Source organism: Spinacia oleracea, chromosome 5 (assembly GCF_020520425.1).
Source record: "Spinacia oleracea cultivar Varoflay chromosome 5, BTI_SOV_V1, whole genome shotgun sequence".
NCBI lineage: Eukaryota > Viridiplantae > Streptophyta > Magnoliopsida > Caryophyllales > Amaranthaceae > Spinacia > Spinacia oleracea.
The window spans coordinates 29,887,768-29,912,364 of NC_079491.1; the positions used below are offsets into that span (position 1 = coordinate 29,887,768).

General features: G+C 37.1%; 6 protein-coding genes across 6 annotated transcripts; 4 read left to right on the plus strand and 2 right to left on the minus strand.

Moving 5' to 3' along the window:
* Positions 1-1,643: 1,643 nt before the first annotated feature.
* On the plus strand, positions 1,644-4,405 carry LOC130461391 (uncharacterized). The gene is made up of 7 exons (XM_056829481.1): positions 1,644-1,791; positions 1,993-2,076; positions 2,298-2,393; positions 2,515-2,718; positions 2,809-2,949; positions 3,035-3,103; positions 3,187-4,405. The coding sequence occupies exons 1-7, from the start codon at positions 1,644-1,646 to the stop codon at positions 3,684-3,686; spliced, it is 1,242 nt and encodes a 413-aa protein (XP_056685459.1). The 3' UTR covers positions 3,687-4,405.
* LOC110780404 (uncharacterized) lies at positions 3,729-8,836 on the plus strand. Its single transcript, XM_056829482.1, has 7 exons — positions 3,729-3,821; positions 3,870-4,344; positions 4,797-4,859; positions 4,955-7,710; positions 8,270-8,341; positions 8,546-8,599; positions 8,684-8,836. Exons 1-7 carry the CDS (start codon positions 3,729-3,731, stop codon positions 8,834-8,836), a joined length of 3,666 nt encoding a protein of 1,221 aa, XP_056685460.1.
* On the plus strand, positions 8,071-13,147 carry LOC110798454 (replication protein A 70 kDa DNA-binding subunit B). Its single transcript, XM_056828854.1, has 13 exons — positions 8,071-8,341; positions 8,546-9,035; positions 9,111-9,188; positions 10,245-10,397; positions 10,463-10,736; positions 10,908-11,004; positions 11,077-11,201; positions 11,286-11,365; positions 11,447-11,584; positions 11,654-11,811; positions 11,886-12,006; positions 12,083-12,306; positions 12,393-13,147. The coding sequence occupies exons 3-13, from the start codon at positions 9,171-9,173 to the stop codon at positions 12,496-12,498; spliced, it is 1,494 nt and encodes a 497-aa protein (XP_056684832.1). The 5' UTR covers positions 8,071-8,341; positions 8,546-9,035; positions 9,111-9,170; the 3' UTR covers positions 12,499-13,147.
* Positions 13,148-13,607: 460 nt separating this feature from the next.
* Positions 13,608-17,245, minus strand: LOC110776536 (pentatricopeptide repeat-containing protein At1g05750, chloroplastic). The gene is made up of 2 exons (XM_021981097.2): positions 15,358-17,245; positions 13,608-14,696 (listed from the first exon to the last, which is right to left on the minus strand). Exon 1 carries the CDS (start codon positions 16,910-16,912, stop codon positions 15,359-15,361), a length of 1,554 nt encoding a protein of 517 aa, XP_021836789.2. The 5' UTR covers positions 16,913-17,245; the 3' UTR covers positions 13,608-14,696; position 15,358.
* On the plus strand, positions 13,858-14,760 carry LOC110776539 (pentatricopeptide repeat-containing protein At5g48910-like). Its single transcript, XM_021981100.2, has one exon. The coding sequence runs from the start codon at positions 13,858-13,860 to the stop codon at positions 14,758-14,760; it is 903 nt and encodes a 300-aa protein (XP_021836792.1).
* A 1,219-nt stretch (positions 17,246-18,464) lies between the features above and the next one.
* On the minus strand, positions 18,465-22,576 carry LOC110776531 (receptor protein kinase TMK1). Its single transcript, XM_021981093.2, has 2 exons — positions 19,895-22,576; positions 18,465-19,256 (listed from the first exon to the last, which is right to left on the minus strand). The coding sequence occupies exons 1-2, from the start codon at positions 22,338-22,340 to the stop codon at positions 18,739-18,741; spliced, it is 2,964 nt and encodes a 987-aa protein (XP_021836785.2). The 5' UTR covers positions 22,341-22,576; the 3' UTR covers positions 18,465-18,738.
* Between the last annotated feature and the right edge of the window lie 2,021 nt (positions 22,577-24,597).

Consider the following 24,597-nt stretch of genomic DNA (forward strand, 5'->3'; position numbering starts at 1 on the left):
CTTGAAAAAGCATGTCATAAACTGATTAAAGGCCCAAAACTCAAACTGATTTTGATACCATGTTCAGTTTGCTAATTATTTTGCCAATTATAGGAAGCTTTCCTATCCAAAAAATAAAGTTGACAAGTTTAACATACTCCCTACTGAACAACTTAACATAATTATAGGAAGCTGATATGAAGTTGAGTTTTGGTACTGAACAGATACAATACAACAATGTTAACAGTTTGACTGTCTAACATAGCTGATGATATTGTTTTACGCTGAGTTCATTGGCTCTTTTATCCTTCTTTTTACTGAATCTTTTTATAGTGATGGCCTGGCGATATTATTTCCTTACGAGGCTTAGAGAGGAATATTTAGTTTGTATCCGTTCTAACATTGGAGAAAGAAATTTTGGAATTGGACTGTAGTGTTCAGGTGAGTGATGTGAATTGGAAACACTCAATTAAACATATCATGTGGTGGTGTTCTTGTACAGACCTTCAAAAGAAACAACTTCTTAATTCTTCTTAGATGGTGTTCCTTTTAATTGATTTTGTTTGATTTGTCTAAAACTAATTCAATTACCAAATTAAAGATGAAAATTGTAAATATAATCACCATCTTCAGCCTAATATATTCCCAACTTAAGTGTTTATTTGACATTATAATTAAGACTAGAATGTATATTCAAGGGACTTAGTATTCACCTTCTTTTCCAATTTGGTTGTTTATGGGACATACGGAGTGAAATCACATTCCATGAGTATATTTGTCTCCGATAATTTACATAGGAAAAAAATCTCAACTCCTATGCATTTCGTATCTTTTGGTTTTTGATAATGTCCTAATTTTGTCACAGATGCAAACCCATTGAGGGACTAAACATTAACTTAAATTTCCATTTTTTTAAAAAGAAAATGAAAAATGGCAGGAAACTCTTCACCATTAGTTTCACAGGGTTGCTTGGTCAAGTTGTTCAATGGTATGGTCTTCCTAGACCCCTGTACAGACAATACTACAAAGCCAAAAAAGACAAGTACAAGGTTGTTGTGAAGCTCACAATGAACAAGGAAGATTTACCAATCATAGTTTATAGTAAACTACACAAAGACATTGCACAAGCATCTGAAGATGCAGCAAAACAAGCAGTGAAAATTATTCAACAAACATATAATTTCGATGTAGACGATATTAACTATGAAGTATGCATGCAACAAAGGAGAAAAAGACGTTTAACCGAGATTAAGCTAGCCACGGAAGAGATGAGCTTCAATGATCTTAAGCGAAGCTACTTTGAAGTTTGTGATGAGAATAGAATTTTCCGACAACATCTACAAAATTTAGGGCATTTAAATAAGTATAAAAATATCTACTAAGTCAAAGTATATTAGTTTTTTTGTTTGGTGCAAAAGTCAAACTATATTAGTTGGATTATTATCTATTTTAAAAATTTGCCGACTTTATGTTTGCAGTCCAATTGAATAATAGAAATTACAATCTTATTTTTGCTCAATTGAATCTTACATTTATCCATCTCTACTTATCGTATACATATCAAAATTCATGGCCATTTTAACTTCTATCAATTTCAAAGTCAAATACTCTGTAGTAGTACTCCATGCTAAATGAATTTTATGCACATCTTTTGCAGATTGAAAATGGATGATGGTATCCAAAATGCTAGACATGCTCGATTGTTAAGAAAACATATACTTAAACAGAGGAGAAATCAACGCGCATCAGCCTCGGTCATGTCCCCAAGAGATGTTAGGAGATCAGTCAGAAGACCCACGACTGGTGTAACTGGTAAGAAGTCAATTTTAAATCACAGAGGATGGCTGTTAGATTTGAACAAATGTATCAATCACTCTTATTTCTTATATAGATGGTATTATATACTTCACCCAACTCAACAAGTATCATAGGATATGAAGTAGTATTGTAGCTCATGTTTCATTTTAGCCGAGTTTTATTTACATATGTCCCTACTCAACTTTTGGAATGCAGATATTGAGCACAGACAAAGTTTGGTATTTCGTAGACAAGAATTGATACCCCTAACTGCCAGAGTGGAAATCGATTATGTTAAAGGCAAAGCAAAACATGCTCGATTTTAAGAAAACATATAGTTAACCAAAGGAGAAATCAACGCCCATCAGTCTCTGGATCGTTCCTAAGAGCGGTTAGAAGATCAGTCAAAAGACCCATGACAGGAATAATTGGTAAGGGGTGTATTTAAAATGACGCAACATGGCTATCATGTTTGAAAAAATGTAACAAATTAGTCTGAAAACTTATATGTTTGGTTTCAGATACTCCACCCAACTCAACAAGTGTACAACCTACTCCAAGTCGCGGAAGGGAACAGTGTCGTCACAGTGAGAACGAACAACTGACAACATCAGAAGGTACAAATCAACGGGTCGTAAACCAAAACTCGGAATTTCCAAATGGTAAAAAAAAAAGTATTGTAGGTCATGTTAAATGTTTTTTTCCCCCAACAGTAGTTAATCACATTTTGAAACACAGATATTGAGCAAACACAAAGTTTGGGATTTCATTGCCAACAACCTATACCCCAAACTGCCAGACTGGACACAGATTATGTTAAAGGCAAAGCAAAACATGCTCGATTGTTACGAAGACATATACTTAACCAAAGGAGAAATCGACGCGCATCAGCCTCTGGACCGTCCCTAAGAGATGTTAGCAGAGCCCTGACCGCTAGCATTGGTAAGTGGTAGTAAACTGTTTTGCAAAAACATGACATATGTTTTAAATTTTGAAACCACAAAGTCTGACATGTTATTTATTTGGTATTAGACATTGCATCCACCTCAAATAGTATACAACCCACTTCAAGCCGTGCAAGAAAACGTACCCGTCAAAGTGACACCAGACAACTGACAACTTCAATGGCCACACAACAGCGGACCGCAAATCAAAACACGGCATTCGAAAATGGTAAAAAGTAGTAATATATCTCATGTTTCAAGTAGGTTGTTTTTTCATTAACACATTCCACAATTCTCACATTCTTAAACCACAGATATGCAGCAAACACAAAGTTCGGAACTGTACGACCATCAACAAATAACTCACCCTACCAAACATACAAGTGAGTAATTATTCTGTCAAATTTTCAATGTAATCTTACATGAACAAGTTCATCAACCTAACACGTTCCCAACCATCACACAGGAATATACACCGAACCTTGGACTTTTGGGGGCCCAAGTGAAGTGTGTCCAAAATGTGAAGCTATAGTTTGGTGTGAAGAACGGGCGAGGAAGGACAGAAACAATGTTGTAGCTGAGTACAGTTTATGTTGTCAAAAGGGCAAAGTCACGTTACCTCTATTAAGAGACCCCCCTGTATTTTTGAAGGATCTACTTGACAATAATGACACTCGGTCAAAAGATTTCAAAGTCAAAGGGAGGATGTACAACTCCATCAACGCTTTCACTTCAATGGGAGGGAAGGTTGACAACAGCATCAACCGAGGAAATGCTTCGTATGTGTTCAGATTAAATGGTCAAAACCATCATAAGTTTGGGTCGTTGCTTCCGCCAGAAGGGCAACAACCTAGGTTCAGCCAGCTTTATATTTATGACACACAAAATGAAGTAACAAACCGGATAAACAGCCTTGGAAGTGGAGAAGGAAAAGCAGAATTAGACAGAGACATAGTAGCTGGCTAGCACTTTGGTCTGAAGAGGATCTCCGAACTTCACCCGAGTTTCATGGCAATGCAATATCCACTTCTTTTCCCTTATGGAGAAGATGGATATACAACAGATATCCCACATAATGATAGGGAAGAAATTGGGAGAAGGGTCAGAACAAAAGTGACTATGAGATAATATAATGCTTTCCGCTTTCAGCAAAGAGAAAAAGAGGCAAAGACGAGATTCCAATTGGGAAGACTTAACCAGCAACAACAAGTTGACGCCTTCACATGCATGCAAGAAGGAAGATTAGAATGGGTAAGAAGCAACCAAAAAAAACTAAGAAAGGATGTGCTACGTGGATTGACGGATGCAGTTTCTCGAGGTGATACAACGCCTGCATCTGTAGGACAACGCGTTATACTACCTTCATCTTTCACCGGAAGCCTGAGATTCATGATTCAAAACTACCACGATGCCCTAGCTATTTGCAGATGGGCTGGCCCTCCAGATTTGTTCATTACTATGACATGTAATCCAAAGTGGCCAGAGATTAGAGAATTTTTATCCTTGATCCCAGGACAGAAACCAGAAGACCGACCTGATATCATTGCTCGAGTGTTCAAGATTAAACTTGATGAGCTTATGGTGGACCTTACCAAAAGAAATATTTGTGGTCGCACTAAAGCAGGTAATTGCTTAATTAACTACCTCACTATATATGTGTATTAGAAATCTGACACTTAATATGTTTAGCCTATGGATGCACCACCAACATTTCATTTTCGGGCCGATATGGAAGATGTTATGATATAATATATCCGGTACTGAAGTAAATTAATTACATAATTAGATAATAAACTGTAGTGCCTTCAAAATGAAGTAGTTAGAATGTAATGTACATGAATTCTCTTTGCTGAAAGTGCAGAGTAATATGTTCTTAAGATGATTTCAGATGCATGAAAGTGCCTAAATAAGTAGTATCGATTTTGAGGCTTTTTATAAGAAATTGATTGTGGAAGATTTGACGGTTGATATCATGTTAAAAACAGGTTTGAATGGGAGAAAGATTATAGCTTGAGTGCTAGGGGTTCTATTATGATTTAAACTTCTATTTTATTCATGCTTGTGGTTTGGATTTAGATTCTGTATTTCTGGTTTTAGCAGATTCAATTACATGGTTCCAGTGGGTATATGTGGATTGTAGTAAGCGTAGATTAGGGTAGGGTAGTGGGTTTATAACTAAGGGTGAAGTTTTGGGATTTAATTATTCCATTCATCGGGTTATTCTATCTTATTAGGTTATCAGAGTTCACAAGAAATAATAATTCTTACACTTAACTACCTTGCAATTCTAACCTTTAACCACCTTGCAGCAATATACACAATCGAGTTTCAAAAAAGAGGACTTCCACATGTTCATATGCTGCTATTCTTGCATGAAGCAGATAAACTTCGAACACCATCAGACATCGACCGCTTGATTTTAGCAGAACTACCGGACCAGGAATTAGACCCTATTGCATTCGAGGCAGTAGTCCAGTACATGACACATGGACCATGCGGTAGCTTGAACCCAAAATGTCCATGTATGCATGGGGGCCGGTGTACGAAATATTACCCCAAAGACTTCAACAACGAAACTGTTATTGGTGAAGACGGATACCCGGCATACAGGAGAAGAAACAATGGAAGGACAGCAACAAAGAATGGACACACAATTGATAATACTTTCATTGTCCCGTACAATGTGGACTTGCTGGTGAAGTATCAAGCCCACATCAATGTTGAAGTGTGCAACAAATACACATGTACCAAGTACCTATTCAAGTACATGAATAAAGGTCCAGACATGGCATTAGCAACAATACAAGAAGCTACAGAAAATGCAATGCCGGGAGGACAACTAGGCAACCACGAACCTCAAAAAGACGAGATACAATCATACTTGCAATGCAGATACGTATCTGCTGCAGAGGCGTGTTGGAGGGTTTTCGGTTTCCCGATACAATATAAATACCCACCAGTACAACGCCTAAGTTGTCACCTCGAGGAAGAACAAACAGTGATGTTTGAAGATCATGAGCATCTGGATGAAGTCCTCGAAAGAGTAGGACCAGCCAAGACACCTCTCATCGGGTGGATGGAAGCAAACAAGAAGTATCCACAAGCAAGAACACTGACATACCATGAATTCCCAACTGAATGGGTCTGGCTAACCAAGGAAAAGAGATGGAAAGTAAGAGATGACAGGTTCAAAATAGGGAGAATATACTATGTGCACCCAGCATCAGGGGAACTTTACTACTTGCGCATGCTCCTGAATATAGTTACAGGATCCACAACCTTTGGGGAAATAAGAACGGTAAACGGCATAGAGTATGCCACTTTCAAGGAAGCTTGCAATGCTATGGGTCTTTTAGAAGGAGATACTGAATGGCATGAAGCTTTACAAGCAGCATCGTCTTGGGCCCATGCCCCACAGCTTAGAGAGTTATTTGTCACAATTTTAATATTCTGTGAAGTCTCAAACCCCAGTGACTTATGGTATAAAAACTGGGAGCTTCTATCAGATGATGTGCTATACAGGCAACGCAAACGGTTTAATTCCCCCAACATCATGTTGACGACCAACCAGGTGCAAAACTATGCATTATATGACATTGAATTGATCCTCAACCGAAATAACCGGAGTCTTGCAAACTATGGGAATATGTCATTCCCAGACATGGCTTTGGTGCAACAAACAACAAACAGGTTGGTATTGGAAGAGCAAATGTATGATGTGGGGATGCTAGCAGATGAAGCATCTACTCTCGAAGCCGGGCTGAATCCAGAGCAAAGCACAATCTACCACAAGATACTCGAGGCAGTAGAAAATAGAGCAGGAGGAGTGTTCTTCATTTATGGAAGCGGGGGTACAGGGAAGACATATTTGTGGAGCACCTTAATATCAAGACTTAGATCAGAGGGGCGTATAGTTATCGCAGTCGCATCATCGGGAATCGCAGCACTATTACTTCATTGTGGAAGGACAGCACACTCACGCTTCAGCATCCCGATACATTTAAACGAGAACTCATGTTGCCGGATAATGCAGGGTTCGGACTTGGCATTTCTCCTCCAACAAGCAAGCCTTATAATATGGGACGAAGCTCCCATGGTCCACAGGCATGCCTTTGAGGCAGTGGATCGTACTTTACGTGATATTATGCAAACAAATGACAAGCCCTTCGGAGGAAAAACAGTGGTATTAGGAGGAGATTTTAGACAAATACTACTAGTTGTGCCGCGAAAAGGAAGAGCAGAGATTGTAGATGCATCTGTCAATAGGTCGCCAAAAATTTGGCCTCATTGCACCGTGTTCAAACTAACCACAAACATGAGATTGAGGGGAAGCTCAGACATTGTTGGATTAGAAGAAATGCAGAATTTCAGCAAGTGGGTCCTAGATGTGGGTGATGGTCAAATCCATGCCACTGCAAAAACAGGGGAAGATGAGGCCAATTGGATTCAAATTCCACCTGACCTCCTGGTAAAAGACCATCCAGACAAAAAGGCAGCCCTCGTGGAAGAAATTTACCCAGACCTTCTTCACAGGTACACAGACATCAAATACCTAGCTGAAAGGGCAATACTGGCGCCTAAAAACGATTGTGTGGATGACATCAATAACTACATACTCTCTATGATCCATAGAGAAGAAGGAGTATATAAAAGTGTTGACAGAGTAAGCCCACTTGCAAATAGAACATCAGTTGATGAAGATCTATACCCGACAGAATTCCTAAACACTCTCCAATTCCTTGGCATCCCAAATCATGAAATACGTCTAAAAGTAGGGTGCCCAATCATACTACTTAGGAACATCAACCAGGTAGAAGGATTATGCAACGGAACAAGGCTCATCATAACACGGTTGGAACAAATTGTGATTGAAGCACAAGTGGTGACTGGAACAAATGTGGGACGACGAGTATCTATTCCGCGGGTAGAGATAACACCAGCTAATCACACACTACCATTCACTATGAAGCGCAGACAATTCCCTGTCAAGGTATGTTTCGCAATGACAATAAACAAGAGCCAAGGACAAACATTCAACCGTGTGGGTGTATATTTGCCAGAGCCCGTCTTCAGCCACGGGCAACTATATGTGGCTGTTTCTAGGGTAACGTGTTGATCAGGTCTCCGAATTTGTATAGGACCTGATGGAGACAGTACAGAAGATAGTACAGTCACAAAGAATGTAGTCTATAGAGAAATTTTTAACAATGTATGAAAGAAAAAAAATAAGGACAACAAGCAATGTGTCTGCGTAGTTTCCAATTGTTTGTGACTTCTACAGAAATTAATACAAATACACTTCAAATGTCTTTTTCACACAACTTATATGAGTGCCCCTGCTTTCTTTAACTTGCTAAGTTAAATTACTATTAACATGAATGTGGAATTTCATTGATTTCACATGTTGTTCCTGTTGTTTGCCACAATCATATTTTGGTTCTATATACTTTCCTTGGTCATCTAATAACTTTACCCATTTTGTGCTACCTTTTCATGACAGATAAATCTATAGGAATTCATTCACGTCCATAATGTTTATGGTTGTACAGGCACATAAGACAAACAATGCTGGAGCAAAAACAAAATTGCCTATGGTCAACAACCCTTCCATCAGGGATAATGTAAGTCACTCCTTAATAATCATCTGAATATAAATGTAGTTGTTTTTCCGGCTAACAGTACACTTAATCACAGAACCAACATAGTCTGACAAAAGGCCAAATTAAATGGTCAGGAGTCTGAGCAACATAAGAAGGTCTAATTAACATCTTTTTTTAATGAAGATCTTAACCATTACTGATCAGTCCATAGTTTATTTGGTGCAGGATATCATCTTCGGCCACTCTTTAACCACACTTACAGGTAATTTGACTTCAAATGTTACAATAACAACCAAAAAAAAATAGTCACTACATTACTGATTTATCCTTGCATCTCATTACGTATAAATCTTTATGTTACAGATTATGAGTAATGATGGTCGTCTAATCATTACAAGTGTTACTCATCATGACAATGGAAATGACGTCCTTTCTGTTAGTAGCAGTGTAACTGGCGTCCAAAAATTGACATTTAAAAGACTATGTCCATTGTTAACCCACCATTGTTTGCAGTGAGGGTTGGACTTAAGCTCTTGCTGAGGCGCCAACAGCTGCAGGGAGCAACAATAATAATGGATCCTCGCATGTTCTTCAATCTTCAGCACCTGCTGCCTCTAGCTACATCTCATCACCATGTGTTGGAAGAACATCGCCTGGACTAAATATGAAAGAAACTTTGGTGCAGGCATCACCACTTTGCCATAATGTTCAACAGGTATTTAACTATTAATCACTACAACACTAATCTGGAAAAGAGCATTCCGCTGAAAATTAAAGTTTTTTTCTGCAGCCATCTATTCAAACGCAGAAGGATGAGTTAGCTAACACACAAACCAGGATATAAATCCCGATGACACCAAAAACTTTGGTAAGTACATCAATAAACAGAACTAAGACATACGTATACAACTAAAGGGGAGAAAGCATTGGCTATAATAATCTTACTGTAACAAGGTGGTGCCCAACTTAATATTATGGGAATGAACTCCCCATATGCATTAATATGGATAAAAAACTGAGGCTACAAAATACCACATATGTAGAATCCCCAATCCGGGGAAAGCATTTACGACACTCAGGTTACAAACTACAATCTTTAGAGAATATAAAGGCCTCCTTATGATAACCCCAGCAAAAAAAATGAACCACCCTAAAAAAAACATACTGCCCGTTTCTAGAATATAATTGCCCCGAATGGTAACCCCAGCAAAGCAAATAAACCACCCTAAAAACAAACATATTGGCCCAGGTCCCATCCATCTAAGTTATTACAATGCGAACCCCCACATCAACCCAAGTAAAATCCCATAACTTAGAACAATGTTCCCTTTAATCATCATTAACCATTACACCAAAAACTGTCCAAACATATTAATAAATGACATATTAACTACATCACAATAAAAACATAATTCAAAACCAATAAACACAATAAACTTAACAGTAAAACAAACAAAACAAAAACTATGGTAACTGACAAAGAATAACATTTCAAACAGCTAAATAGTTAATAGATACGCCAGTTACAATGTACATAACTCCCCAATAACTGCACACAGAAACTGCAATCACATAAAAACATTATGACCGCCATTAACAAATAAAAAACAAAACTTAATAATAAAGTAAAAACCCAATAAACTACCCACCCCAAAGGATAATGAATGACACATTTAAAGTTTTAATAGAGACAACCAGTATAAAAAGAAACTAACGAAATATAAAACACACAAAAAACAACCACCACTACAAAGTACACTTCAAAAAGAACTCAGCCACTTTACAAAGACACCTAGGTAATTCGTCTACAACCTACACATAATAATACACAAAGATAAACTGCTTTCACATCAACACAAAGAAATCAGGTATGTTCCTTGAAAGATTAATTACAGAAAAATAATGTCACATCTTCGAATTGCAGGATATGGAAGCCACCAAAAACTATATTGCAGAACTGGATACAACAAAAAGAGACTGGACAATAACAGCACGAGTAACACGCATGTGGGAAGTCCGGTACAAACCGACAAACCCAACACCGGATACCATAGACATGGTGCTTCTAGATGAACAGGTATGGAACTACCACAAACTACTTCATCTTTAATAAAAAAACGTACTAAGACATGCAAATGCCAGGGATCCCAAATACAAGCATTGGTAAAAAAGGCAATAGTCAGTCATTTCAAGGACCGACTACAAGAAGGAAGAATATATACAATGACTCATTTCAATGTGGGAAAGAACAATAGGACTCGACTACAAGTGGAGAATGAGTATATCATTTGGTTCACTTCATTCACATCAGTCACGTTACAAGAAGAAAGTTCAGCAGCAATCCCATTTCACAAATTCAACTTACGCCCTATCGACGACCTATCTGAGCGAACTAACAAGATCGATGTCCTTACAGGTAAACAACAACTCATTGTATAATTTCAGTCTACTCAACAAATAGAGGACACCACAATGAAAAGAAAACACATATGTAATTGACATGTGTATAAAACAAAATATGACTAACGGCCACCAAATAATCTGCTAACACAAAAACCTAACTAATGTGTTGTGACTAACTGTGCAGAGGTAATAGGACAACTAATTGGCGTAGAAAACAAAATCACTCAAAATCACGACAACAACACGGATCAAAGAAGGACGATACACATCCAAGATGAAAGGTAAGCAAAAAGATTATAAAAATTACCCAAGAATACTAACAAAAAAAAAAACCCAAATATGCTTCACCACAGGACCAACAAGATTGCAGTAACTCTATGGGGACAACAAGCAGATCTGGTGGCAGACGACGTAGCAGAAAATGGAGCCCAACCAAAAATAGTCATAATAACAGCCACTCGGGTAACAATGTTCAAGGGTGAGTGCAAACACAAAACACTATAAAATAATATACTCAAATAGCTATGATTTGCAAAAACTAAAAAACTCACTGTAAATGCAGGAAATTACCAACTCAACTCTACAGGAGGAACAAAGCTCTACATCAATTTAGAAATACCAGAAGTCGAAAACTTCAAAAAAAAGTAAGAACAATATAAAATGCAATTCATTATTATCAACTACAACCACTTCTACAAACATTAATTATTTCAAATTTTGTACAACATGACTGATGTCCCACTACAAGAAATACTCCATATTGAAGTCACTCAGCCAGAGAGCTTAGAGGAGGCGATGACCAAGAATCGAAAAACAATCACAGAATTACAACAAATATACATGGAAGGAGAAGAAAACCAGGTACAACTACAATAAATTTATAATACAAAAACATAAGGGGGGATGACATTATTATAACAATGTATACAGGAAGCCAAGAATACTTATACATGCGTGGCAAAAATAGCAACCATACATGACCAAGAGTGTGGCTGGATGTACACGTCATGTAACAATTGCAAATCAAAGATTGATGAGAATCAATACTGCAACAAATGCGAAGACGTCCCAGAGTTTCCAACTGACAGGTGGGATACATGAACTAACCACATTTACCCACCCTTGAACCAATATACCTAATTTCTTACAAAACCATTCACAGGTACCGATTAATTGCCACAATTGATGATGGCATTGCAACAATGACTGTGGGGATATTCGACAAAGACGTGAAAAAAATCATTGGCAAACCAATAACATCAATGGTGAAGATTTATAACCAGGTATCATTACGTTACTTACAAAAAAAAAAAACACTCCCTAAACAAAATTTAAATACTGACTACATCGCATATGCAGGACAATGGACCAGAAAAGGTCGCAAAAGAGCTCCAACAATGCATTGGGAAGAAATGTACAATGAAACTAAAAGTCAACGACAAAGGATACATACAAGAACTAACAGCTATAAAGGTATTCCATATTGAAACGGAAGAGAAGAGAACACCACAACGACGAGGAAAGGAGATACTAAGAGAAATAAAAAAAGAGGGACAACCACCAAAGAAGCAAAAAATGCACAGGTAACGACATTATCAAATACATATCTACATACTACAATTAATATTATTATACACTACACTCACAAACACTACCCTTTCAAAAACAGCATCACAACAACAGAGGAAACACCCATAATAACAGCAGGCACAAACACAAATCCAGAACCAGTCCAACTTCACGACCAACTTCTGCACCAGGGACAAAGCTCATGAAGCAACAACAAGAAGACAGTTCAAAAACCTCAGCCCAGGGACCAGGGACCTATGTTAAGTGTTTTAAAATAAAATCACAAAACGGAATGTTTAGATAAGCAAAGTAGGTAGAACTATAATGTGGCTAGATGAACATGCCAGGGAGTTGGTAGCTTCTGTCGAGGAAGATCGCACAACAAAAAGTAGAGGCAAACACTCTCTTCTTTCCAATTTTACAGCACCGGAAAATAAAGTCTAAAGTCTCAACAAACGGTAGACAGGTTTTCAAACATTTATAGTAGCCATGTTAAATTTTTGAGTTCCACAGGCAATATCAGAGGATTTAACATTACAAGCTCGGTATATCCTCTAAAATAATGCATCAATAGCAAACCATACTTGCATTCGTTAACTCTAAACAAATTGGATCAGTCCAATACCAATAAGCATCACAAAACGAGGAAACAACAAAGAAAAAAAACCCCGTTCGTAGAACGGGCACAAGAACTAGTTACTAATAAGATGATTGGAACACGCCATGAGATTTTTATATCCGTAACTTTAATAAATTTGTCATTATTTAGTGAACCTTTTAATGTGTGAGATCTTAATTTAATTATCGAGATTGATTGTTTTATGTGAGGTTCTTTATTACTCCGTATTAAATTTGTTGATAATTGTAGCATTTTGATAAAAGTTTAGATATGCTTCAATTTTTTGGATATTTGTCTTTAATATTTGTTGAACTTGCACAGTCTTAGTTGTCGCTGGTTGGTTCCGAACGGCTGCTGCTTCAAATTCGCCTAAGAGGTGCGCTGTCTTCGTGCAGGCTACCCCTGGATCTTCTCTCTTCTTCTCAAACACCCATTTGTTCCTCATGTTCCATGTCTTTCATATAATAAGCATTGCGAACTCCCACACTCTGTCAGTGTTGCTAGACTTTGCGAAGAACACACACCATTCAAAGAAACTATGCTTCCACTCGTTCATGTCCAACCTCAATGGAGACATTCGCCATAACAGTTTACTACCCAGACAGTTCAGGGCCATATGGGTAACCGTCTTCTCTCTAGAGTTTTTAAAATAGCCATTCGGACCAAAAAAAAAGTTACAACCAGCCATTTTCCAAGTACATTAGTGACTACCGTTTTGGAAAAAAACAAAACTAATTATATCGTGGACCTAGTTACATTCATGTTTAAGTAACAAAGGATATTGAAATATTACTCCCTGCTCCGCGAGAGTGGGAATAGAAATGGCGAGAAGCTAGACAGTCACATGGGTGAAGCGGGCTAAAACTTTGTTTGAAGAATTAAAAAGAACAAAAAAAAAAAAAAAAAAAAAGAGCAATGAGAATTTGAGATGAGTCTACCTCGAAACATGCTTGCTTGCGCTTCACTTCTGGAGCTCTGTTGCGGAACCAAGAACCTCCAAAACCTGCGGATACTCCATTCCCAAACTATTAAACTGGGGTTTTCATGCAATGACTTCATCCGAGCAAAGCTCGTCTCTTCCTACACCGCTTGTGCTGAGTTTTCCGATGCTGAGCTTATGTTTTCTTTCACTAACCGTAAATTCACCTTTCTCTACAACACCTTTATCAGGGGCTACGCTTCTACCAAGCAGTTTCATCTTTCTCTTTCTTCTTTCCATCAATTGCTCCAAGATCGCAAACCGATTGACCTCAACACCCTTCCCGCAGTTCTTAAATCTGTCGCCGCACTTTCGTACTTAAGAATTGGGCGGCGAATCCACAGTTTCGTTTTGGTACATGGGTTTGGTTTTGATATTGCACATTGCAACGCCTTGATCACAATGTACTGTAAGTGCGGTGAGTTGGAGTCTGCACGTAAAGTGTTCGATAAAATGCCTAGAAGAAACTTGATTACATGGAGTGCCATGATGGGTGGTTATGGAATGCATGGGAACGCTGATGAGGTATTTTGTTTGTTTGATAAGATGTTGGTTGCGGGTGTTTGGCCAGACGAGGTGATGTTTACCACAATTCTCACAGCTTGTAGTCATGGAGGAAGGGTAAAGGAGGGGGAGGAATATTTTGAGATGATGGTTGAGATATTTCATATACGGCCAACCAAGGAACATTGTAGTTGTATGGTTGATATGTTGGGTAGAGCTGGCAAAATAGAAGAAGCTAGAGGAATTATTGAGAGCATGGAGATGGAGCCCGATGCGTGTTTGTGGAGGGCATTTCTCGGGGCCTGCAAAATTCAAGGGAAGTCTGAGATAATTGTGAGAGGAAAACTTTGGAGGCTAACAGATTAGTGGATAAGTAGTTAAGTAATACTACTATACCAAGTACGTAGTATTATTTATTATTGTTAGGGAAGATGCTAGACAATTTTCTGTTGCTGTGTAAATTTCAAGTGTGAAATTCGCTAGACTTCTCGAAAGCTGAAGATTATGTTAGTAAAATATTATTAAGCTTGTCCAAAACTAAAACTAAGTTATCAATACATTCTGGATTTTATGATACAGGGTGTCAAATTAATAGTTCAGTTTTTGCATCACCAAAAGATTATTTCGTTTACCATACTTTGTTGCTGCTGGAATACATAAAATTTTGAAGTCCTGTTCTTCTTGTTTTCAAGATGCAGAGGGAACTTTTAGACAGCTTTACTGTTATGTGAAAATTAGCAAGTTTCAGTTTGGGCAATAATCAATCAAAATAATTGCAGAACACTTCATGGTAAACGAAAGATACAACAATGTTGAATTTGGGATAAAGGCTCGAATTCTCTGTCAGAACCTCTATCTGATGCGGAAATTCACTGTACCGGTAAAATAAAGGAATTGCTATATGAAATTTACTTCCTCTAGTTACAAAATAAATTCACAGCATGACATTGAAGTTGAGAATACCTTATAATTCTGGTACTGCAGCTTCTCGAATATATCCATAATTCTCCAGTTCATATGACAGAAGCTCTAGAATTTCATAGATAGAATCTGTCTGAGAATGAGATTTATCACCGGCCATGAATTCATGAATGCCACCCTCTATCTCAATTGAGCTTATACCGGGTCTCTTTTGTATCCCACGAGTTCTCATATTCCTTCGAACCTTACCTGCACCCTCCCAACTTCCAACAGCAGCATACATGTTTGCAAGCATCACATAGTTTGAATCAGAGCTTGGATCCAACTCCACCAAAAATTTCATGACAACCTCTGCTAAGTTAATGTCCCCACAATTTCTGCATGCTGCCAGCAGTGATCCTAATACAACTTCATTAGGCTTCATCGGCATGTTTTTTATCACACTTAATGCATCTTCTAACCTCCCTGCACGGCTGTAGAGATCAACTAAGCAACCATAATGCTCAATACGAGGAGAAAGATTGTGAACATTTTGCATGCCATCAAAGTACTCGAGCCCTTGATCTACCAAACCAGCGTGACTGCAGGCAGTAAGAGCTCCGGTAAAACTGACACCATCTGGTTTGAAGCCTTCCCTCTGCATCCTATCAAAAAGAATTAATGCCTCTTCAACAAGCCCATTCATTGCAAATCCACCAATCATTGTGTTCCATGATACCAAAGTACGACTTGGCATCTTCTCGAAAATTTCACGAGCAAAATCTACACGACCACACCGTGAATACATCTCTAACAATGTGTTACAAAGACGGATATTATCCCTAAAATATTTCCCCATGACAAACCTATTAATCCACAACCCTAAACTAAGCGCTCCTAAATTAGCACACGCAGAAAGCACAGCAATGATGGTTACATAATCCGACTCCACCCCAGAAAGTTGCATCTCAAAGAAACATTCCAAAGCTTCCTCATCAAGACCCTTCTTCACAAATCCACCAATCAATGCGGTCCAAGAAATTGCGTCTTTCACAGGCATTTCATCAAACAGTTGGAGTGCATGATCAACCTTACCATTCCTCATATAGCCATCAATCATAGTATTCCAAGACACGGAATTCTTCTCAGAAATATCATCAAAACAGAGTCTTGCAGAATCCACGAAGCCACATTTAGAGTACATGTCAACGAGGGCGGTACCCACTTTGACATTAGGCCTATCTAACCCCATTTTACAAACATATGCATGTAAAGGAGCAGCAAAAAGTCTACCTTGAGAAGGATAATGGGCAATGCCAGAGAGAAGAGTGATGAATGTAATATGATTAGGGTGAATATCAGAGAATCGCATACGGGTGAATTCCTTGAATGCATGAGAAATATTGCCATTTTTGCAGTGGCGAGCAATGGCAGAAGTCCATGGAACAATGGGGTCAACCTGGTTGTGGAATTGCTTAAGAGAGATGTTATGCTTTGCAGTGGATGCGACCCATGTGTTAGGAGAAACATTCTGGGTTAGTGGTGAAGTTGGTGTCGAATTCCAAGGGAGAATTGGCGGTGCTTGTTGTACTTGACTCGAACTGGCGGTAAACCTCATTTCTGCCCAAGATTTTTTTTTTTTTTTGTTTGTTTTGTTTTTACTTCCAAATTTGCTGCTTGTAGACTTGTAGTTGCTGAAATACTCACTTTGTGAATTGGGCCTAGCACCGAATTCACAACCAAATTATAACATTTCCTACAAATTACGGGAAATCGTTAAAGGAATTAACGAATGAGCGTATAACTAATTGCGGCTCATGCATGGTACAACTAATTATATCTTACAACTTGCAAGCGTTGTTCAGCTAGAATACATTTTTTTTTGCTTGGTTTTATATCAAAATATGCTACAGAATTGCCAAAGCTGAAAAGTTAGGAAATCAGAAATAAAATACGTTTTTCGTCTTATATCCGACCTCTTAAAACAAATTGTTTTGACTTTATACGGAAATAACACACCTTATACAAGTGAGTTGATAACACAAGAACAGCCGGAGTTTAGATAAATCGTAGATTCTGGTGGAGAATCCTCCTAATTATAGTATATTTTACAAGTAATTACAATTGAGAACAAAAATATAAACTGCAACTCTTTTTCTTGCCTCGATATTATAATTGCATAGTAATTTACCGAATACTAGTACTTGTATACTTTTTGATGAGTACTCCGTACTATACAAGCAAGCACTATACACTTATATACGTAAGCCAAAATCAAAACACTCATGGCTTGTTTGGTAGACGGTCATAAACAATTCAACAGTGTCAATTGGAATGAATTTGTATAAATTTGTAAGGGAAATCAATATCCATCAATCAATATTATATTTTTTTCTTTATAAATTTCCATTACCATTTAAGGAGTGCTATCAGGTGAGAATGCAGATTTACGAAGAAAAATACCAAGTTTGTGACAAAATTTCATTACCATAAACATCATCATGTTATTTTCTTGTCAAAATACAATTAGAATTATTCTCATTCCCACCATTTATTACCGGCTACCAAACGAGACGTGAGAAGAAAAGTAAATTCTTTAGCCGCCCGCTTGTAGTTGTGCAAGATACTGAATTACTGAAAGCCCTGTTTTTTGGTGATAAAAACAGAGTAGAAAAGAAAAGAACTGAAATAGGAAGTCTGGAAGAGCATGATAACTCTGGTTTAATTGGTTGTTTTCCCATTGAGGGCAACTCTGTTACATCTGGTGAACAGCTGAATGTATTCCTGAAATAATCTATAAAATCTGCTGGGAATCATAATGAGGCTGAAGAATGCATATCTACCAACTGATCACTCATCTTTCTATCTTTAAACATCAAGGCAAACACTTTTCCTGGAGTATCTTGGAAGGCCATTCAATTTTTATGGTCCTGCAATCTACTCAACTACATTCAATGCAAATTCCCAACTCATCACGCATATATTACTCCCATCATCATACTACCAGTACTCCGTACAAAGGTAGCTCGTCATTTCTTTCACTCACTTCTGTAACTTCATTGCAGTGATATAGATTAGATGGTTGCTACGCCAAATAAATAATCCACTTTTAACATCATTCCAATTCACTACACTGTTAATATGAAAACTAAGTCTTGAAAATCCTACAATAAACCCAAAGAAAAGAACTACCAAAATATTATAACGGGTGGAGTATTCTTTTATACAGACAATACACACATATGACTGACATTTTACTACAAAATCTGATGGGGTTTCAGAAACAGATTTCATGTACACACTAAGAAAAACAAATTTCTTAATCATTCACCCAAAGTAACAAGATAAAAAGCACAAAATTCTAGACATCTAAATGTAGCAAACACTAGGAAACTTATTTGCCAGATGAATAAAAAGGATTTTCTATTTTCTTGATTAATACTCTTATCGGGCATCAGCTGAAGTGAAGGAGTCTGCAAATCCAGTAGGCCTAGCAGGTATACTTCCCCTGCTATCATCCATGCTTGTGCAGCTATTCCCCTTACTATTATTATCTGCTTCACTTTTCCAATCCTTTAACATTTCTCTAAGTGGTAGACTGTAATCAATGCCTGAACAATCTTCTATGTCTTCAGCAAACGGCTTCCATTTATCGACAAGTGGAGCAAGCACACCTACAGCATGTCCCATATCTGGTCGATGATTTGGATCTCTTGCAGTGCAGTGCCCTGCAAGATCAGCTATGATGCTTATGCATTCGAAAGCATCTTCTTTGATATCCAGTGCTGGATCTATTGCAGCCATTAGAGTCTCTCGGCTTGTTTTTATTCTCCAAAACCACTCAGCTAAATACCTCCTCTCTTCAGAACGTTCCTCATCAAGCGCCATCAGCCCAGTCAATAGTTCCATTAGTACCACCCCAAAGCTGAACACATCAATTTTAGTTGAAACTTTCCCTGTCACTGAGTTTGAGATGGCAACAAGGTTAAAATATAATTTTGAAATTTCTCCCCAAAACATTATTCATAAAATTTGAAGTTTAAGGTCAGAAACTACAAAAGCATCATGGATTACAACAAGAATGAGTTTCTCCAGGATGGATGATAATAAGCGCAATTCAAAAGAAAGCATCCACCAGCGTCTAAGGAAATCATAGTTGAAAAAAGATAATGACTTTCACCAGTTGAGATAACAAGTGATTAATTTTTCCAGCTACAATTATCCCCTCAGTGGAGCTAAATAGCTAATGTATCTTCAAAATATGTGCATTTCATCCACAGAACATTTCATTCACAAAATTGCATATTGCAATGCACAAATACTGAAGTTCTACTTCCCATACAGTACCAACAGATAATGAAAACTTGTATATATTTCAAAATATTTTAAGATTTTTTTTATTCCTGCAACTAATATTCACTGAAGAGTGAAGATAGAATTTAAGAGCATACTATTGCGCCTTAAAGACTACTAATGTCTGTAATGTATTGTATAGACCCTTCGGAGGAAATAGATAGAAACATTACATTCTCTCAAAAATGGTTTGCATTGAAATGCTAAAGTAAGATAGGGAGAATAATAAACAATGAATTTAACATACCAGCATATTCAGGAGCAAGATACCCAAAAGTTCCTGCAAGTCTGGTTGCAACAGATTTCTCTCTATCAGGAGCAAGTTTTACCAACCCAAAGTCAGAAACTTTGGCCCTAAACTCATCATCCAAGAGAATATTTGAAGATTTGAGGTCACGGTGTATGAAGCTTTGTTGTGCTAGGGTGTGAAGATACTCCATCCCTCTAGCAACATCCAAAGCAATAACAAGCCTCCTTTTCCACGGCAAAGGTTCCATATCAAGTTTTTTCCAATGAAACAAATGCTTGCTTAAAGCCCCATGAGGCATGTACTCATAAACCAAAAGTCTTTCATTGGCTTCTATGGAGTAACCAAATAGAGACACTAAATGTCGATGTCTTACCTTAGACAAGACTGCAATTTCAGCCTGAAATTCATCCAATTGTTTGCCGTTAACCACCCCAGCCTCCATTCTCTTAACAGCTATTGTAGTCCCATCTTCAAGTACTCCCTTGTTAACAACTCCAAACCCACCACGACCAAGCTGATTTTCCGGGGCAAAATTTTTGGTCACTTTACGAAGAACCTGGACTGATATAACCAAGTTTCCAGATTCTATTATATGAGAATTAGAATTTTCTAGTGTGCTACTCCCAGAACTACTACCAGTTTGGGTAAATAAGCTTCCAGTGTTGTTACTTGAGACTGCAACCTTAACCATATTGTCTGGATCATACGGGTCTTTTGGATGAACCACAACAGAACAAGGTGCCTCAATAGTACCTTTGTTCTTCTTACAACAGAACACGTAAAACAGAATCAAGAGAAGAATTACCACAACAGCAGCAGCAATAGCGGCAACAACAGTAATGAAGGTGAGTCCTTTGGGTTTCTGAGGTCTAGAATTCTCTTTCAAGGAAGCACTAGAATTCTGCTTTAAGGCAACACCAGGGGAATGCAATCTTTCAGGTGCAGGTGATCTCACACTTCCTCGAGGCAAGCCAGGGGTTGAAGTAGGTGGCGGGGATTCAACCATTGGTGGGCTGCTAAAGGGTGGTGGATTGTCAATAGGAGGAGGTGATCCGCCACTATGGTTTGCAACAAGAAAAGGATTTCCATCAATGAGGACTTTTACACCAGCATGGAATTTCGGCAATGGGGGCTTAAAATTGTTTCGGCTGACATCTAATGTAGTCAAAGACTTCAACTGAGTAATGTTTGCAGGTATTTGTCCAGTGAGATGGTTTCCTGCCAATCGAACTTGACTCAACGAATCTAAGCTAGCAACAGAAGGACTAAGAGTACCAGTAAGATTTCGATTAGGCAAATTGAGAGCAATAACCTTGGAATCAGAATTACAAGTGACACCTAACCAAGACCCTTTACAAGGATCATTACCAGACCATTGAGAAGCAAGAGAAGTTGGATAATTGATGCTACCAAGAAAATCTAATAAAGCATTCACTTGTGGTGCACATTGTACTCCTGGTGTTGATACACAAAATGAATTAGAGTCAAAAGAGACATTACCAGACTTGAATTTGGGAATGGGACCCATTAACATATTGTTGTTCAAATCCAACTTCTCCAACTCCATTAATGCCAAGCTTTGAGGGATCATACCAACAAGCTGATTCATATTCAGATCAAGATTTTTCAGTGAGATTAAATTTCCAATACTCTCTGGGATTGTCCCAGTGAAGTGATTCCCATTAAGCCAAACCTCGGTAAGATAAGGCATTGAGGTGATGATATCAATGGGCCCACTCATTCCACCATCTTCCTGATCATTCAACCACAGTATCTGCAACATGGAATTGTTGAAACTCATGGGTATAATTCCAGAAAGCTTATTACCTGAAAGCCTCAATGCAGTTAGGGAAGACAATGAACCAAGAAATTCAGGCAATGTACCCACCAAATTACAACTAGTCAGTGAAAAATTAACCAACTGTGTTAATTTTCCTACATCATCCGGCAATGACCAGCCTGTAGTTGCATTAAGAGGGTTTTTATCCAATTCCAAAACCCTAACACTAGTGAGACCTTGAAAGAAATCAGAAGGAATTTCATCAAAATTGTTGAAATCCAAGTATGCAAATTCCAAGTCTGACAAGCCACTAAAAGTGGGTAATTTGCCATGAAATTCGTTATTCTGAAGACCCAAATTGGAGAGCTTGGAGAGGTGGTTGAAGTCAGGAGGAAGAGTACCCTTAAGCCCTAATCTCTGAACCTGGATTTGAGTGACCCGATTACCCGAACAGAAAATATGTTTCCATTTGGAGCCACAGGGATCATCGTCATTGGCTGGCCATTGAAGGAGTTGTGGATTTTGCAGGCCTTTTCTGAATGAATTGAGCACTCGCAAGTCACTGGGGTCAGTCACACTGAAAACCAGAGAGATTAAAGAGAAACCCAACAACAATGTTAGAAATGTATGTTGATTTTGGAGAATCATAATCCAAAATTCCATTGAATGTTACATCAAACACATTTGAGAAAATTGATCAAAATGTGAGATTGGAATGAGTGAGACATGAGACAAAGTCACAAAGAAAGAGTGGTGGTGGCGATGGAGTTTGTCTTACGCAAGGGGATTTGTTTGGAAAGTAAGAATCAAGAAGAACCCTAAATTGATTCACTTTCTTTATTTGAAAATGAAGAATTGATTTTGTTTCAAGTGAATGCCGTACAATTGAGTGTAATAGCACGGGGAAGAAGGCAAAATACGGATATCATGAGTGCCTAGGTGGGGTCCTTTTTGTTTTGTTATTTTCTACTGTATGTTTTGCTGGAGAAGCTTCTCACCGACACACGTCACAGTTCTTCACTCTCGCCCAAACATCCAAGTGTTCCACATTTAGGCTCCCTATTTGGCTAGTTTTTAAGGAGTAGGACGGTAAGAGGGTCGTAAAGTAAGACGAGTAAGAGTTAAATTTAAGAGGGTCGTAAAGTAAGACGAGTAAGAGTTAAATTTTAGCCTGATTGACTTGAGTTTGATAAGGATTGTTCGTGTTTGAGCTAAATCGAGATTGAAAGAGCTTTGTAAAATTCTTGTCTGAGCTTGGCTCGTTAAGAATTTGGATTGTTTGAGCTTTGTTCAAGAACAATCTTGTTTGTTTTTCGAGTTTAAGCTCGGGATTAAACGAGCTTAATAAAGTATACGAGTTTTACAATACCTTTAAAACAATTTTATGCATCCATTTAATTTTATTAAGTTTTTCAAATCATTCTATAATAAAATTATATGACCACATTTATATACGTAATGAAAATTTTGATTTTATTTATAAGATTTAGAAAGACACTAAAATAGTTTTGTACGGGGCCTTACCCGCAGTACCAGATCTAAGATGGCAGAGCAAGTGCCATCAGTCCAGAGCACAACCAAGATCATATAACAGGTTTGTAGGCGCCTACATTTGTCCCTAAGCCCGAAGCGGTGAGTTCGATGATGAAACAAAACACTGCTTGTCTACGCTTTTCTAAGTATACGGCGAACGACATGTGACTGACTGACGCAATCCCAAAACCCATATTTTCATTTTTAGCAACTATTATTTATAGTAACAGTCATGCCTAACCGCTACCCATAATAGTAATTGTATAAGATAGATTTTCAAGTGATAGCGTTGCACTACAACTGATCCTTGAGGAAAAGATAAGAGTTGCACTCCAACCAGTATCGTTAAAGAGTTAAAACCGTGAATGAGATAGAAATTCGGAATAAAACCGGAAAATCTGGAATACCGCGGAAAGCAAACACCAACGCTAGAAAATTCTAGCGCGTCGCATGCAAGCGCTGCAATTATCCAGCGCTCAAACACCAGTGCCATATAATTATGACGCTACAGTTTGATTCTCAGCCAGCCACGAGCCCACGGCACATATAGATTTTTGGATGAGCTGTCAATGAGTCAGCATAAACAAATCTGGCGCTTCACAGCTCAGCTCTTATTATTTATTATTTATTATTTATTATTTATTATTTATTATTTATTATTTATTATTTATTATTTATTATTTATTATTTATTATTTATTATTTATTATTTATTATTTATTATTTATTATTTATTATTTATTATTTACTATTTACTATTTATTATTATTATTTATTATTTATTATTTATTATTTATTATTTATTATTTATTATTTATTATTTATTATTTATTATTTATTATTTATTATTTATTATTTATTATTTATTATTTATTATTTATTATTTATTATTTATTATTTATTATTTATTATTTATTATTTATTATTTATTATTTATTATTTATTATTTATTATTTATTATTTATTATTTATTATTTATTATTTATTATTTATTATTTATTATTTATTATTTATTATTTATTATTTATTATTATTATTATTTATTATTTATTATTTATTATTTATTATTTATTAGTTATTATTTATTATTTATTATTTATTATTTATTATTTATTATTTATTATTTATTATTTATTATTTATTATTTATTATATATTAATTTATTATTTATTATATATTATATATTATATATTATATATTGTTTATTATTCATTGTTTATTGTTTATTGTTTATTGTTTATTGTTTATTGTTTATTTATTTATTATTTATAAGAAAAGACCAGACCAGACCAGACCAGATCAGACTAGACTAGATCAAACCAGACTAAACCAGACCAGCATGAATCAGGCCAGACCAGACCAGCAAAATAAAAAATCAGACCAGACCA